The sequence below is a fragment of the Gobius niger genome, assembly GCF_951799975.1.
Source record: "Gobius niger genome assembly, chromosome: 6".
NCBI classification, from domain to species: Eukaryota; Metazoa; Chordata; class Actinopteri; order Gobiiformes; family Gobiidae; genus Gobius; species Gobius niger.
Genome location: NC_136857.1, coordinates 17,731,327 through 17,743,020, shown reverse-complemented (window position 1 = coordinate 17,743,020; position 11,694 = coordinate 17,731,327). Strand labels below are relative to the sequence as shown.

General features: G+C 41.6%; 2 protein-coding genes across 2 annotated transcripts in view; one reads left to right on the top strand and one right to left on the bottom strand.

The window, feature by feature from the left end:
* Positions 1-497: 497 nt before the first annotated feature.
* exorh (extra-ocular rhodopsin) lies at positions 498-4,205 on the top strand. Its single transcript, XM_079557771.1, has 5 exons — positions 498-934; positions 1,071-1,239; positions 1,405-1,570; positions 2,838-3,077; positions 3,514-4,205. The coding sequence occupies exons 1-5, from the start codon at positions 574-576 to the stop codon at positions 3,637-3,639; spliced, it is 1,062 nt and encodes a 353-aa protein (XP_079413897.1). The 5' UTR covers positions 498-573; the 3' UTR covers positions 3,640-4,205.
* Positions 4,206-5,249: 1,044 nt separating this feature from the next.
* The window catches only part of plxnd1 (plexin D1), a 124,696-nt gene continuing 118,251 nt past the window's right edge, over positions 5,250-11,694 (bottom strand). Inside the window, exons 34-36 of the mRNA XM_079557741.1 lie at positions 8,915-9,055; positions 8,463-8,537; positions 5,250-6,601 (exon numbers count right to left, since the gene is read on the bottom strand). Of these exons, the coding sequence (XP_079413867.1) occupies positions 6,485-6,601; positions 8,463-8,537; positions 8,915-9,055 (333 nt within the window). The 3' untranslated portion in view covers positions 5,250-6,484. The remainder of the gene's footprint in view (positions 6,602-8,462; positions 8,538-8,914; positions 9,056-11,694) is intronic.

The following is an 11,694-nucleotide window of genomic DNA, read 5'->3' as shown; positions in this document are numbered from 1 at the left end:
GATTAGACTGAGTGTATAGGGAGACTTCAGCATTATGCAGTTATTAGGGATTAGGCTTTCCTTGATGCAAATAACTTGAACTGACCAAGACATTTCATTTGTAGTTTATCCACTTTGAGTGCTTGAGATCACAAGAAAATTTATTTTCTTAAGCGCACTGCCTCTTCACTAGCTGAACATTTTCATGATGTATTCTTACATTTACAACAATCAATGATGTTATACGATGGTATATCATTATGACCATAACCTCTGACCTCCAAGATGCTTACCATAACACAAGACTAAAAGCCTCATGTGAGTGTTTGTGTGTGTGTGGGACTGAGATCTCCTAATACCATGTATGCTAACACTTAACTTCGTACATGTCCCTAATCCGGCCTCCTGTTAAAAGGTGCTGCTCCCCTCCTGGGGACTGCACTGCATATCTTGCTATCACCATAGCCATCCATCCTGGTGCTATTTCCTCTGCAGCTGTATGACAGGACGGTGCAAGTTCTTCTGAAAAGGCACTACTCTTTTCCTTCACTGTCAGCATCTTAGAGGACATTTCAGCTCCTATCACCTGCAGCGATGAATGGCACAGAGGGGCCCAATTTCTACGTGCCCATGTCTAATAAGACTGGGGTGGTGCGCAGCCCATTCGAGTACCCGCAGTACTACCTGGCTGAGCCCTGGAAATACTCGCTTTTAGCCGCCTACATGTTCTTTCTAATGATCACGGCCTTTCCCATCAACTTCCTCACTCTGACTGTCACTGTCAAACACAAGAGACTGCGGACTCCGCTGAATTATGTGCTGCTGAACCTGGCGGTGGCAGATCTCTTTATGGTGGTGGGAGGCTTCACTGTCACCTTCTACACTGCTCTGCATGGGTACTTCAGCCTTGGGGTCATCGGGTGCAACATTGAGGGATTCTTTGCCACACTAGGAGGTAAGCCCGTGAAACTTAGATTTTTTTTCTTTGGTCTTGTCTTATTTTCGATCTCAGCAAATGGAGTTTGTGTTGTGCATTTGTATTGCACAAGTAATGGACTAAAGCATTTTGTCTAATTGATCTCATCTTGCAGGAGAGATTGCCCTGTGGTCACTTGTGGTTTTGGCCATTGAACGCTACCTTGTGGTTTGCAAGCCAATGGCCAACTTCCGCTTTGGAGAGAAGCACGCTTTAGCTGGCCTGGCCTTCACCTGGGTAATGGCTCTGACTTGTGCCGCCCCTCCCCTCCTCGGATGGTCCCGGTACGCACGCTCTTTCATTCTTAAACAGATACAAATTCAATAGCACAATAATCGGAACCTGAGGGAATTGTTTTGCTTGCTTTGCATTGCTATAAAAAGCCACAGACGCCCTAGTCATCATGCTGCGGCTTGAAAGTGATATTATTAATGTGTTGGCTGGTACAGGTACATCCCCGAGGGTATGCAGTGCTCCTGTGGGATCGACTACTACACGCCGAAGCCCGAGATCAACAACACCTCATTCGTCATCTATATGTTCATCCTGCACTTCTCCATTCCTCTTATCATCATTTTCTTCTGCTACGGTCGCCTCCTCTGCACTGTGCGCGCGGTAGGAAGCCACTCTCTTGGTGCCTGATGCAATATTAATAACAGGAGAATCTGATCCTTGTTTATCCCCGTTGGTAGATAAGTAAATGTATATATTTTACTTTACCTCGCCCCCCTTCCACATGAAGGTTAGGGGCATCTCTGAGCACAGTCTCTGGAGATGTAAAGGATTTAGTGGCTCAAGGACGCTTCAGAAGGGCATACCGCAGCTTAGAGCCAGGCCCTTCCAGCTGAAAGCCAGTCTGTCTGCTCCTGTGTAAGCCCAATGCCATCATCATTATCATTTATTATACATATTGCCAGGACATGTTTGTGTATTCTTTGTCTTAGTGTCATTAACGTTGATAAATTATGCTCCGGTCCTGTTTGAAATCAATAGTGAGCTATAACAAAGTTGCGTGTGTGATGACTGTTACACCTGCTCCTGGTCAATTCCAATGTCTGACGATGGATCTAAGCATTGATTTATTTTTCTTCTATGTTGTATTTCTTAATCAGATACATTTAGATTCATTTATCTTTTGAAAGTTACATCACTGGGTTTTCAGGGTCTGTCATTGAAAGTATGGACATAGTAAGCAGTCATTTGCAGTACTGATACAGAGAAACACACTGACAACCATCAAGATTGTATTCTTTATAGGTTATCTTCTCAATTTGTAAAGCACTTTTGCTTTTGTAAATGTGCTATAGAAATAAAGTTGACATTGACATTGACATTAAAAATGTAATAGATTTGTAATAGATTAATGTTTTGGACAAAGATTTTTGTGATTTTAGATATGCAAAGGGGACAAACTAGTGTATTTTTGCAGAATCTAGTCAGTTGCCGATAGACCAAAAGCAAAATAATTTTTGTTTGACCCTCAGCCAAACATTTTTGGACCTTCAAGCCAAAATGTTTCAGTGTCTCTACTCTAATCCAAATTTGTAAGTTTTACATTTTCTCATTCGAGATATGCTCTTTCGTAGCATTTAGTTGGCTTATTAATTGAAGACAAAAGATAGTTTTGGGTTTGATTCCCACGTTGGGCCTTTTTCTGTGGAGACACATGTTCTCCTTGTGTCTGGGTGGGTTTCCTTTCGGCACCCCGGTTTCTCCTATGAGTCCTAAACTAGCACAGTAGGCTAATCCTCTTGTTGGGTAACCTTGACCAAGTTCCTGGCCCAAGTTGTCCTGAGGCACTGGTTGTAGAATGAGTACACTAACAAAGTCATAAAGTCAGAGTATTAAATGAATTTGTGATGACTTCTTTACATGTGTTTAGGCCGCAGCCCAGCAGCAGGAGTCGGAAACCACTCAGAGGGCGGAGAGAGAGGTGACCCGGATGGTGGTGGTGATGATCATCTCGTTCATGGTGTGCTGGGTCCCGTACGCCTCTGTGGCCTGGTACATCTTCGCCAATCAGGGAATAGAGTTTGGACCTGTCTTCATGACTGCTCCTGCTTTCTTCGCCAAAAGCTCCGCCCTGTACAACCCAATCATCTACATCCTCCTCAACAAACAGGTATTAACTTCTTAACCCCCGCCTTCTCACCTGGAGAGCTTACACAGGCCAGAGTACCGCCAGTGTAACGCCTCATTTGAAAGCTAAGACCTTGAAAATGGCTCTTGAAGATTTTTGCTTGTGTTGTTGCATTGATGTCGTCACTTTTTATCACATTTTATCACATTTTTTGTTCCAATGTTGTTGTGTTTTCGGAGCCTTTTTTTTGTCAAGTTTTTATTTATTTTTTTTGTTTTTTTGCTCATGTAAAGATTTTTGTTTTGGTCTTTAAGTTGTCTTTTAACTGTGTGGCTATTTATTAATTGAATGTACATATTCTGTCTTATTCGGTATATAATTGACACAGTTGTCCACCCCTCTAACATTGACCCCGCCATTGATGATTGGAACACTAGGTTTTGATATTTTGATATTTTAGACTTGTTTTCTATTACAGTTCAGAAACTGTATGATCACCACTGTGTGCTGTGGAAGAAACCCTTTCGATGATGATGACGCTGGCACCACTCTCTCCAAGACCCAGACTTCATCTATGTCCTCCAGCCAGGTGACCCCAGCCTGACCCCCCCTAACAGCACGACCCCTCCACGTCCCATCTGTCTTGAGCACATGGGGCCTACAGTCCACTACCAGAGCCAGGCTGCACCACGTTCCTTTGGCCAATCCTCTCGACTTACCTCTCCGAGTCTTCTCAGCGGCACCACTGCACATTTGGTGAGACACACTGAAAAACCAGCGTGCATATTTTCCATCCGTTTAATCATGGGAAGTGTTCAGTTGGCTTCAAAGAGTTTAACCCGGAGAACATAAGGGGCTTCGTACTGGTGCCCGTCCAGCTGAACGCGGTCCAATCTCCCACTACCATCAAAGCATCGTCCCCTAATTCATCAAAGTAATTTTATTCTTTCTTCTCTTTGAAAGTATTGTTGCCGCTGGTGAGCCCAAAACACTTCACTAAATTAGCTTGTGGAAGTGATCGCTTATTTGAGTAGTGAAAAGTATAATATATAGTTTGAGTAGATAAAAGCTTTGGTTTAGGCTACTTCATTTGTTGTGATTGTTATGGCTTATACTTTGGTTTGATATGACATTAGTCACAGTCAAACTTCATATTGTGCTGTGATTTGCTTATTGCTTTGGCATAGGCTAGGCTTTCACAAAATGCCTGACACATTTTACTGAAAGCAGTACTAAGTAACTCATGCCCCTAGAGGCCATAAGCGGCACTGCAAGCATTGTAGCATTTTACGGTTTTGTTTTTTTTCATTAATTGTCCGTGAGAGTAAATACTACACTGACTGAAAAGACAAAGGAGAGAGGGATATTGTACATCCAATTACACACTGGAGATCATTTTTTTCCCTCAAACGTGGCTGTAAATACTGTTAAGTGGCGCTAGCCCGCAGTTAGCTTTGCCATTAGTGTGTATTGGTGACTCCGACCCGGTGCAGTAAAGCTGCAATTGTGGTTTTCTGGCCAGAGACACCAGGGGGAGATGAAAGACCCCCCAATCATCCCATCAACACTTGTATATGTATGGGACAACGAAAAGGATTTATTAAGGTAAACAAGTTACTTAGTACTGCTTGTGAGTGACCCAGGTTTTTAAGCTTGGGTCATCAAAGCTGTGAGTTCTGAAACAATAGTTTGTAGTAAGTTTGGAATATTTCATGTAGTTGCAGCTTGTTGGTCAGACATAAAATTGTACCCATTGTTCATCTCATCACAAGTGGATTTGAGCGTAAAGCGATGAACCAGAACAGCGCCTCTACTGGAAGAAGATGCTTCCTACAACAGACTGTGCAAATAATGTTTACATGCAGATATAAGGGGATTTAATGCTAATCAATGGGATTATTATTTTCTTATTTGTGTTAATGACATGCAGACGGTGTTGTGGAAATTATTCTGTGTTTACTGCAATAAAAATGCTAAACATCTACAGCATGGCCTTTTTTCCTTTCGGATTTTTTCAAGTGCATTTTTACGACTCATTTTGAGAAATTCCAGATGCTGCAGCTCCGTTGGCTTAAGTATGACAGCGCCGAGAGCTTAATGGTTTTCAAATGTTGTTAAAAAATTGCTCTCCCATAATGCATTTTGGACATGACAGGAGCCCCGGTACTTAGCGAAAGAAAAACACTGTCAGACTGGGACATGTTAAAATCCTAAATACTATAATTTATTTCACAAACTTTGACAAGTCATTTGGCGTCACAAATACAGTCATCCTCTCTTCAGATTATATTGAGCTCACGTTATTTCCATATATGTAAATTTCCCTCTTGTTGTAATTTTTAATCCATGGTGATTCTCGTTTGTTTAACAAGGATTAACACGTCGCTAATGCAGCTCTTCCCATTGAACCGCGCCGCACCCAAACGCATTCATTTCAATGCGGGTTTATACCCACACATAATAGTTACACTTCATTCCCTCCTCCAAACCCCGTCATCAACCTGCAAAACACACTTGGATATAAATATACTGTGAAAAGGTCTTAGATGAGCATTTCAACAAGGCCATATGGACTAATTAATATGTGGCAATGTCATAATAAAGTTGCTAAACAAAAAAATAAACTAGATGCACGCTCTGCCACTGTCAAGGCACTAGTGCTTTTGTTGCTAATTTAAGACTGGGATGTAAAAATCTATCTAGTTCAGGGACAAAAGTTTTTTTCTTTTTCTGACGGTAAATAATCTTCTAATGCGCATTATTTCATATGACAGAGTGACGTTTTTCAGTTTCACACAAACAAATAAATGTGTATAGAGTTCTGAGCCTGCTAAAACCTTTGCACAGTATTGTAATTTTAAAGCACCTATGGAAATTAAAATCTTCAGCAGTCACACCTGAGAATGATGCAGGTTTTAGGAGATGGGCGAGTTTGTCAAGGTCCTTCTTTGATCCTGACAGACCACTTCAAAGTGTTATAACACATCTATAAATATTGCTATGGACATTATATTACAGTACAGTGCATCATTGGCTCAATCCCTTTAAGAAGGGCTCAGTGCGTTTTGCCACCAGGGCTTTAGGTCCCAGCAACGCTAAAGACATCCAGAAATAGCATCTTCAGACTCATCTGATTTTGACAGTCGAGCGAAACCGGCATTTTATCTGCTACTTTCGCCGGGAAACGATTTGGCAATAGAAATTGCTTCCCACATGTGAAAATGCCGAACACCGCGCTAATAAATGATGCTTGAGACGAGAGGCAGTTTTATATATATGTCCTTCCGCTGCTTTTCACACTATTAAAGTCTGTGGCGGTGGGGAGCTGGGAATAATAATGACACTTATAAAAAGGCTAATCCCTCAGTGGCCAACATTCCCGAGAATCCACTCGGATGGAAGAGGAGGGAGAAGTTGGTCTTAGCGCGGAGAAACACAGACGAGAGACTTCAGGCTTCGCTGCAGCATTCATAGATGTTGTCCTCCACTAGCGCGATGACTTGCTCGAACTTGTGGTGCAGCTGGGTTCGACGTGCGGTTGGGTTGGCCTCCAGAGCAGTCACCACCTGGGTGACACAGCAAAAGACAAAGTGGCAAAAATGCATCAACATATTTTTACAAGTCAATTTATGTTTACTAAGACGCAAAATGACCATAGAAAGACGACAAAAAATTACTAGCTCCATCCAATGCTAAAATGCAACGCAGCAGGGTGACACTCGGGTCAGTTGGAGGGCTAACAGAGGCATGCATACACAATCATTCACAGTCACATTAATTCACTCTGAGATATTTAGGCAAACTAACTCTTCAAACATGGCTTCCTCCTCCTGTCCAAAGGGGAAAAATCAGTCATGGGAAAAAACCTTAGAGTGCGCCTGATGCAACACCACAAAACAAAGGGTACTTTTAGTCTGTCGAGCGTTCAAGCGTCGAAGAGAGCGGCTGAAACGTGCCCCAGCCTCTTGCCTTCTTCACGCATGCCTCCACACCACAAAGGCTCTTCACCACTTATTTACCAAACCCACGCCGGCTGTGTTTTTCATGCCCAATAGTTGTCATAGTGTCAGTGGGATTTATGGGCTCTTAGCGGCAGCGTGCTACCAGGCAGAGCGAACTGAGCCGGAGCAGGGAGAATAGGCAATCAGCGCCCATTCATACAGCACTGTGAATCAGGCTCTAAGCCCCTGGCCCATGTCTGTACAGTAGCCTGACAGAGGAAGGCAGCTAAATGCTATTACCATGAGGGCTCTCTATTAAGGCACAGTCACCACTGACTAAGCCTCTCTGGAGAATACTCACAGCACTACAGAGCGAACGACTCACTGGAGGAGGGGCAGGGTCAGAGCTGAAACTTGACATTAAGCAGGGAGGGTGCTGAGTTGAACATGTGAATTACACTGTTTGGTGTTTGTGGGAATTTGATTTACTGATGATCGTTTAATGCAATTTTAGAATATCTAAATATAGTAGCAGTGGTGGCAGTAGTAATAGTAATACAATTTGCAGTAGTCGTGGGAGAAGCATTAGCTCTTACAATACTTAAAGCGATAGTCTGTAAGATTGCAAGGGGAGGAGTGAGTGAGTGAGTGAGTTGTTAAAAGTAAACAATACCCCCCTCCTCCTGATTGGACCTGAAAGCCACTCCTTCTTTGCAAAATGAGGAGTGAGAGAGAAAGAATTTCCCAAAGTAAACGATCCTGATCCCTCCCCTTCCCTCCTGATTGAACCTGACAGGCCGGATTACAGGAAAGCTCATCTCATTGGTCATAGTGATGGCACGGAGGTTAGTGTTAGTGAGATCAGCAAAGGGAGGGACATCAGAAAAAGTCTAATACATTCATTCCCTTAAATAATACATTTAAACTTACAGACCATCCCTTTAATGTATTTGACAGTTACCAACTCCCAACCTTTCACTGAGTGTGTTTATGTTACTTTACTGTGCTATTTTTATGTCAGTAATTCGGATGCAAAGCAGTAACAATCGAGAAAGTTTTATTAAAAAGGCATCAGAAGTAAATCCTAAATCAAATCACTGCAACCGTCGAAAAAACCTCTATTTCAGTAGCATTTTTGCTGAAACAATAACTTGAGAGCAGTTCACGTTGCCACTGAACATGCGGGTTGAAAAGGATCACTGAACTGAAGTGGTGGGAAAAGTGTTGACATAAAGCTTTTCTCAGAAACACTTACAGAAAGAAAAATAATGACTTAGCACCGCCAACACGTCAGCCCCCTTTATTTGAGAGGCTGAGTGACACTTGGTGAGAGTTCGGAGAGACAATAATCTACAGACTGGTATGTCACGCTCTGATGCCCAGATGAGAAACTTGATACAGCTGAGGGTACAGGGCGATGTGTCGCAAGTGAAAGGCCAGTTCAGACCCACCACTGTATCAGATAGGAATCAGATTTCAAACGTACCTGGTTTCTGTATCTCTTGGCATATTTGTAGATCTCTGTCACGGCCAGATTGGTGTTGAATTCATTTCTGCATTTCTACAAGAGAAAGAGGAACAGTTGTGTATTTATAAGTGACGACACTGAAATCATCTGACTGATTATGTTCTGGTTCTCCATATTGATATAATGCCGAAAGAAGGACAGATGTTTGATGTTTAAGCTTTGCAGGCTGACTTTTGGAGATAATTCCATTCGGTGACGGAACTATCAAATACTACTATTATATACAGTATGCTATTTTGTCTGCTTCTACCACATGTGTAACTTTGAGGGCAAAATGTTTATTTGTTTCCTTAACTCACTCAATCACAAGCAGAAGCTGTGAAGATGAGATAATCTGTTCCCTTACGGTATCTGTCAGTGAGCAAGTTATGTTTATACTGATTTTCCCCTTTAAATTAAAGTCTGCTTACCCTCGATTCCTCAGCCAGGTGCGCGTTCATCTCCTGTTCGCTCAGTGGAGGCATCTCCTGTATCTGCGCATAATACCACTGTACTCTCTTCTTATATTCAGGGATCTCCTTGGCATACAGCAGCTTGTTGGTGGGTGAGTCCTAACGGGAGGGAGAATATTGAATGAATTTGAGTTCTGATGAAGTACTCTCGGAGGGCAGGACATTTACTCATTAGTAATCATTATTGGAACGATTCAGGCCTTGAGGTGGAAATGAAGACAATCATTATGAAGCCAGAAAGATCTTAATATGAAACATCAAGGGATTAGAATATTGTGGGAAAGTTACTGTTTCTGAAGTTGTATTGAACTTTAAACTTTTAACTTGAATTAGATTCAGGGAGAACAAGCAAACTCAACATGTAAGCACACACTGTCCAAAAATCAATCCTTCTAAAAGTATGAAGGCTTCTAAAAGTAAGTAAAGTATGCTATCTGTTTCACCCACTAACTTTGTGTTGTTGTTTGCGTTTATTGCTTTTTAATTGTGATCCACATCATTACATTAAAGGGACTATACGGCATTTAAAATTTTTAATTATGTATTTTCCTCCCCCTACATGTTCCAGCAATGTCCGAATGTGTAGAATGAGCCCAGACCTGTTCACCACAACTGCCTCTAAAATTCTGCACTGTCACTCAAAAAGTTGTCATGCACGAGCTTAATAGAAGGTGCAGTTACACATATGACAGTGGCAGTAGTGAGTGTAACATGGCCAACTTGCATCTAGCCCCTTTAAAGATGAGTAAATACTTGTTTATCCAGCACAAACAGCTCAGTGTTGGGCAAGCTACTTTAAAATTGTAATATATTCTACATGTGTGATTACAGTTCTAAAAATGTTATATGTTTGTATTACATATTACCGTTTCAAAAATGTAGCTGAGTTACACTACTTTGAGTTACTTCTGAGATACTTTTGGCAAAATATAAACTGAAAATAGTAATAATGCCACCGAGCAAAAGTGCAGTCACAGTTCCTTTCCCCATTCTCTTGTGTTTTGTTATGAGGACATTAACTACACATCTTATTCACCAGTGTCCATCTTGATTTGGTGCGGCATTTTATTTGGGGGGAGTTTGGCATTTTTTCTGTCATGCACCAATACAAACCATTTACAATGACTAATATATTCACGTATTTAGGTATAATATATTCCTTAGTTACTGAAAAAAGTAATATATTTTTGTAACTTACTATAAGTTACTTTTGTAATAAGTTACCCCCAATGCTGTGTTTGGTTAGGTTAAGCTAGGTGCTGGGCTTTGTACTTGTACCCTTCAAATATGCTATACATGCCATGTAGCTTGTAGGCCCATCCATTAATACTCAACTTTATTGGTTTTTTTGGAGAGGACAGTGCACATACATGAACATTCAGCAAATCACTGCACAAAGTAAATGCACCAGATTTAACCGTGGCCAACACACGCCTTGCTAACATACTAACCATGTATACAGGCATGTTACGATCGCAAAACCTCTTTGGAACCTTGAAATTGACGTACCGATATCCACAATGTTCGACTTTGTTGATGTTTGCACAGTATGAGGCCGCAAAAGAATTTCATTTTATCTTTTTGGCTCCTGTATTTCAAATGCTTCGAAACAATGGATGGCGTGGAAAGCTTCCTTTAAAAAGCCTGAGTCAGATTGAATGAATAAACAGTCCTGCTTCATCGCTCGGTCACACTCTCCACCCTCACTTAAGGCTCTGCAGCTTATTCAGGCAGAACAGAAGAGTGGCGAGGCTAAGAGGTTGTGGGCATATTCCGGTTTTAAAGGGACTATGCTGTTGACTCTGTGTGTGCACGGAGGGAAGAAAACTAGGACAAGGCAGAGGAGACAGGCAGCCTCAGCTCCCAGCATTACCGAATGTGCTTACAGCGTAAATATTCCTACGTGTCACGAGTTATTTATGTCACCTATAGTGTGTGTAGTGAGTGCCTGTCTTTGTCTGCATTTGTAAATGGTGTCCAGAATGCAATAGGCACAAGGGATGGATGATATTATAAGGTACGTCAGCGTCATACAGTTCAATACAGAGCTTTAAATACAACGCCCATTATTCCATCGCTCCAATTAACGCACACTATTATTGATGATGAGCTGCTTTTGCCAAATCCGCCCCAAGGCAAAATGACAGATGTGGCATTCATGCTAATGACCTCTTTGACCGGAACCGAACACACACTCAGACTGATGCATGGGTAGGTGGTGAAATGCCTTGCCCAAGGGCTCAAGAGCATTAGGAACCAGGATTAATCTCCCTAAAGGTCTGTATGCCGTGACAAAGCTGCTTGACAAGAGGATTCTGGCAATAAATTACTGTAAGGTGACTAGATGAAGATTTAATACAAGTGCAAATGCTTTCTTGCTGTATGAATTTTGTGAATGAAAGCTGTTTTTGGTGTAGGGTGACTAAATGGACCTTTATTGTCCCTTCCCTCTCCCACCTTTTTGTCCCAATGTTAAGAAAATTTTATGATAATAAAAAAAACATAATATCCAAATTCCTTACATATATTTGTATAATTGGGTGTGGAATGAAATATTTTGAGATCTATTGCTATCCCTATATCCCTATGTGTCATTGAAAAACTTTTTAGTGTTATTTGCTGAGTAATTTTGTGAAGGGAAAAAAGTACAGTAGCAGTAGTAGTTCTAGTTATGGAGATAGCAGTAGATTCAGTCTCGATCAGTGACCAGTCAATCTGATTCCAGGACAGCCTCATCC

Bases quoted from the DNA above. Each gene is read 5' to 3' on its own strand.
- exorh (XM_079557771.1), top strand. From the start codon at position 574: ATGAATGGCACAGAGGGGCCCAATTTCTACGTGCCCATGTCTAATAAG. The intron at 1,240-1,404 runs GTACGCACGCTC...TGGCTGGTACAG, and splicing joins CCCCTCCTCGGATGGTCCCG to GTACATCCCCGAGGGTATGC. The intron at 3,078-3,513 runs GTATTAACTTCT...TTTCTATTACAG, and splicing joins ACATCCTCCTCAACAAACAG to TTCAGAAACTGTATGATCAC.